General features: G+C 38.4%; 1 protein-coding gene across 1 annotated transcript in view; it reads left to right on the top strand.

The window, feature by feature from the left end:
* The first annotated feature begins 7 nt into the window (after positions 1-7).
* Positions 8-5,729, top strand: part of LOC146474584 (uncharacterized) — a 37,150-nt gene continuing 31,428 nt past the window's right edge. The window contains exons 1-3 of the mRNA XM_085116924.1: positions 8-277; positions 877-1,554; positions 3,359-3,716. Coding sequence (XP_084973050.1) covers positions 20-277; positions 877-1,554; positions 3,359-3,716 — 1,294 coding nt within the window. The 5' untranslated portion in view covers positions 8-19. The remainder of the gene's footprint in view (positions 278-876; positions 1,555-3,358; positions 3,717-5,729) is intronic.

Below are 5,729 nucleotides of genomic sequence, written 5' to 3'. Positions count from 1 at the left end.
TCCAAAGCCTTTCAAGTTTATGGTAGCGCCAATCACAGATCTTTTAAAGTTCAACCCTTCGTCCCTGTTTACTGATGAAGAGAGAGACTGGGGATGTGAAGCACATACCGCTAACAAGAAGCGAGATCCAGAGACAAACGAATACTACTATGAGGTCAAAGTCAATGGAACAATAATAAAGAAGTTTTGTCCATACATGAACCGTGACACTTTGGTTAACTTGATCGACCGGAGGAGGAATAGTCTTGAAAGAGCAATTGCAGTCTACATGGAGGAGGTAACATATTATAAAGGTTATCATGCTCTTGTACATTCTGCAGCTAATTATGAAATAGCATTGGCATTTTGTTCGATATCAAATCCTTCTATTTGCACGGAATAATGATTGTTGCCTTGCGAATATTTGTTGCTCTTAAAACAAGCATTAGTTCGCGAAGCATGAAACTTTCCAAGAGGCAACCATCAACCAATAGTTCGAAGAAAGAAACGATATTGTTTTTATTGTTCACCACTAAATTTATCCACACAAAAGTTAGTGAGACTAGCATTTCTGGAGCCAGATTTGACCTTAAAGTGAAAAAAAGACAGGACAACATAAATGATAGAAATATAAAAAGCAACAACAAATGGAAGGTTTATTCGCAATGAGTGATATCCACCGGGGCATTTTCTCCTCATGGACACTGTGTGTTGGAAGTTTTTCTGCGGCCTCCGAGGTTGACCACTTTCACGTCGCGTAATAAATTTAAGCTACTTAGACTCAACTGAGTGACAATCTGTAATAGTCTATAAGATGTTATTTTCTCTACGGTATCCATACACCTCGTTAAAACAGGTAATTTATGTTTTCTTTATATTCAACACCAAAAACTCTAGGGTCCTATTTCTACTTCTGATATCATCCTTCCAGCTGGAAAACCTGGATGTCAGACAGAAAACTACAATTTTCAAAAAAAAGCAGGCAAGCCAAGCTGGAAAGAGATGGTCGAAAATGGAGCCACTTTTCTGGTTATCTTCGACACAAACGAAGGTCTGCAATTGGGATCATTTAATGGCCCAGTGGATTTATCGCGTCAAAATGAGAAATATGTGAGGTATTTCAAAGGTGAATGGCTTGTTGGTGACAGTGGGGATGACATTAATTACATGACAGGTTGTAACCATGGCAGCCTAAAACACAAAAAGATTTGCATACTTGGATTGCTCTTAACGTACAATAATGAGAGTGGTTTTCTCACACTCGCGAAGGAAGACCTCGAGTTTTCTAAGGAGAGCTTTCCGAAATTGACCAACAACACGATTGGTACGCTGATAGCACACGTGGAATGGCCATCTGAACACATCTTCCAACTGGAGACGGTGGTTGGCTATCTTCCATGCAACGTGAAGTGGTCCAACGTACTACGTTTTGACCCAAGCAACGATGAAGGAAAATGTCTTCACTTTACAGCAACTTCTCAAGGAACAATATTCGTCATATTTGCTGCAGTTCCAAATAACAAGAACACATGGTATTATGTCCAGATCTCTCCTTATGGTGTGGGGATATTTAAGGTCAGTTTCTTTGCTACAGTTTTACATAATATAAAACTTAATGAAAAGAATATAGTAAAATTTAAATTTAAATTAAATTTAAAATAAAACTTAATATAAATAATTCTCTTTTCCCCCTTGTTTATTATCGTTCGTGGAAAGACCCATTGAGGAGGATAAAAAGGGCGTGAAAGATATGTATGTGTGCATGTATGCTTAAGGGGACTATGTCAGCAGGGGGACATGCGCATTAGAGTCCGTGCGTTGATAGAACTACTTTGAAATCGTTGGCCCAACTTTTTCAAATACCGTCGGAGAGTTCAGGAAACGGAAGCCCTTTTCATATGCCTGAATCGCGTTCACCTTTGGAAAGTTAGCTAAATATTTTATTTACGAACGTTCCTCAGTAATTACAGAAGCTGCTTGTTGCAATATTTCTGAAATCGTTTGCTCTTGGAGCTCCATTAACGTGGATTTGCGATGTCGATTCGCGGCGGTCGTCGTTCTGGCTGCGGCCGAAAAAGAATATACGACAGCAACGGCACAAAACATAAAGTTTGGAATCGAGGGCATCGAAGGATTTGCCTGGATAGTTACTAGTTTTATTTGACCTCGCTTGACCTCAACATTGCTATGAATGCATTGACAAACGATGAGTGTAAATCCGACATGAATACAAATACTGCGTTGATTGTTTTGAGAAGCCAACTTTCTCTTCGTGCCACAATTGTGTGTGTAAATAAATCAGTTACGTGCAGTGTAATTTCGTAGTTTTGCAGGGGCAACCGCGGGTTTTGGACGTAGTTTTTCGAGCACAAGTAGTTGCAATTGCAAGGATCGGCATATAAACAAAAGGAACTCGCACGTGTCATTATTGATCATTGTATTGGCAAAGGTAAGCTGACCGATAATTTACATCAGACAGCACATATAAAACGCGAATCAAGCGGTTTAACTTAACTCGTGTGATACACTTTCAACGATAGCACAGTCTGTTTCCCTAAGCTTGGAAAAGCAGGAACGTGAAAACGTATCTCCGTGCGTGGGAAGGTGCGATCGACACGACGGACGCAATGGCAGACTAACAATAATACCTCGACGAGTTATATGCAAATTAGTCTCAACCGGACTCCAATGTGCATGTCCCCCAGCTGACATAGTCCCTTTAATATTTTACTTCCTGGTTGAGGAATCCCCACTGGAGGTCTAAGAAATGCAGGTTTATAGAAAACAACACAAAGTAGCTCTCGTAGCCGTTCAAAAGACTTGACTTTCTTTTGGCAATTGGAAATATGGACTATTTGATTTATAATCAATTGATCGATCGATCGATCAATTACTGTTGAAAGATAGACGCTAGTTATGAAATGTAGATCATTGCATAATGCGTTTTCAGAGAATCGATTCGCTGAACGGTCATAAAGCATCAGCCATTGTAAAATGCCCAAGAATAAGCGGCTATTAAATCGTCTTCTAGTCTTAATAGCAAAAGTAAATTAAGGTCTACCAATACTTCTGTTGTTCTTAATAAAAAAATTATTTTACTCGCGCTGAATAAATATGAATGATTAAAGCCACCTATATCTTTAACTCATATCCAAAGCGTGATTATGCAAAGTATTGACAACCAGTCCACGGTGGTATATGAAAAGCCCTTGGACCTCATTGTACAAGAGAAACTTCCAAAGTAAGAAAATCCTTAATAATGCAATAACACTAATTAGATAAGATGGAAGGATAACTATAATTCGGAACAGCAAAATACAATAATTACATTAAAAAGTTTTTGTTCTAACTACCATAAATGTTGTCTAAACATTTTCAGTCTCAAAAGCTTATGGTTTCCACTGTTGATGTCAATGCAGTTGGCTTGGGTGCTGCCATACTCTACCAGTCCTACTTTGTCTGCCTGAAAGAGACTCCGAAAAGCACTGTGATTGAGTATGGGAAAAGCTTGAGTACGACTGGGAGTGGTGATGTGTATCTGACAATGATTGACAGAGATGACCCCTTATTTGTCCGTTTCTATTCATTTGGAAATGGAGAAAAGCCTTTGCAGGTGGTTGATGCACACATAGTGTCACGTCGACTGACCAATGCCGACTGCAAAGGAGACACGATGCGTGATAATCAAACAAACATGTGCGTGCAACACTGTCATGAATTGTGCGATCCTACTCAAGGTATTCCGTTTCTTTTCCGTTTTTTTTTTCTTCCAAACTTGACAGGCAATTTTTTTGTCACAATTACGAATATTTCTCTGGTGAGAAAAAAGTAGCAGTCGTGTCTTTACATCATTCTAGTGCTTTTCTATTAGTTTTGACCACATTTTCGTTCAAGTTGCGGCTTTTTAAGTATTGGTCAAGATCTTAAAATCCAAGATGGCCTCCGTTTAGAATTTATGACATAATTCCTCCGTTATATGACGTCATGTAATTTTTTTTTATGTCTAGGGAAACATTTTCTGACGTATAAATATTTTTATAGCTTCAACATTCTTTGAATTATAGTGGAGATGGGGTGGGGTGGACTGCCGATTCTCCCTCAGTCACAGAGAGCCGTGTCTTATACAGTTCAATTTTACAGCTAAAACTAATGAAGGATAGGTTTCCCAGCAACACCTATCAGCTAAAAAGCCAAAAAATCGATTGTAATAACAATTCCACGCCATTTGAGGAGGGAAGGGCCGAGTTGTTTCTTAAAATACGTGTAATTCCATGTGGCTGAGTAGAATAAAGGATTAATTTTCACTTGTATTTTCAAAGTTTTCGCACGCCCGAGTCGCGCAGCGACGAGGGCAATTGGCTAAAACTTTGAAAATACAAGTGAAAATTAATCCTTAATTCTACGAGGACTCATTGTGGTTACGTGTTTATAACATAGACGGCAAAATTGTCTTAAAACTATCAAGGCACTTCGTAAAACATCCAGCCCCGGCCCGGAGTAAAAACACCCACCCGTAAGTAAAAAATAATAATAATAATAACAATCACTTGTTTCTTTGCGTATAAAACAGACAAAACGAGAAAAGTTGATTGCTATATACATGTAATTAAGAGAAAATAAAAGTTTAATTTATGAGCAAAGTAACAACAATTAAACCAAATGTTAAGCATCAATAATATTGATTCACCTGCACTGTGAAGCTTTCTACCACTTGAAAATCACACGATTACAGATCAATAAAAATAGCAAACCGTGGGTCCAAAGAAGGAACTTGTAGAGTAATTTCTTCCACTGAATTAGACCTGCTTCTTCCTCCCATCAAAATGGCACTGTTATTATTGTTCGGTTATCGTTCGTTGGAAGAAGCTGTAGCGAGGTGAAAGCACTTGGTCGCAGCTGTGAATGATTTCAGTTTTTCAACCAAACAAATCCTATCAAGTTTTGAGCTTTTCACACAAACAAGAAACGAAAGTTCATCTTTAGGAATTTCAGGAATTTCCGTTGTAGCTGTAGCACTTGATTTCCAAGTATTTTTGGTACAAACAATCTGGGTTAACAAGTCAAAATCCAAAGAACCTTAAAGAAGTCGTTGTTGTCGCGTCACAAAATGAAGAAACCAACTAAATGTTGAAATGGCGTGCTCAGCCAATAAGGAGCAAGTATTTTCGCCGCTCGACTAATTAGGAGTGGGTAATTTCGCCCTCGGTGAAAGGAAAAGTAAGAAAAAAAATGCCCTCTGTTTCGACCAATCAGCATTCAGTAATTTTGCCCTCTATGTTATAAAAGAAATAACAAAGCCGGGAAACCAAGTTAGTTAGGAAAATTAAGAAAAAAATGCCCTCTGTTTCGACCAATCAGTATTAAGTAATTTTGCCCTCTATGTTCTAAAATTCAATTCATTTTCAATTCATTGATTTTGCCATTAAAAGAAATAGCAAAGCCGGGAAACCAAGTTAGTTAAAGAGCAAATCAGTAAAATTCTTCCCCAGCCTAGCCTCAAAGCAAAAATGTTCATGATTTGTACGCGAGGAAGAAATTATACGCAGTATTAACCTACTTTAGCATGAGATGTTTTATTTTCCCTGAGCCTGTGGCGAGGTGGATTTAAAGCGACATCCTCCGCATTTTCAAGGCCATTTAAGCTGCGTCAAGGGAACCTGGTGGTTTCCCGCACTTCGGGAAATGGAACCATTTTTATTGACTCAAAGACAATGAAATTCTATAAAGCTATGGTAAAATGGCATAAATAT

The sequence above is a fragment of the Pavona decussata genome, unplaced genomic scaffold (assembly GCF_977016875.1).
Source record: "Pavona decussata unplaced genomic scaffold, jaPavDecu1.1 SCAFFOLD_88, whole genome shotgun sequence".
Taxonomy (NCBI): Eukaryota; Metazoa; Cnidaria; class Anthozoa; order Scleractinia; family Agariciidae; genus Pavona; species Pavona decussata.
Note: the sequence above shows the minus strand (reverse complement) of the source record. Positions and strands in the feature narration are given on the sequence as shown.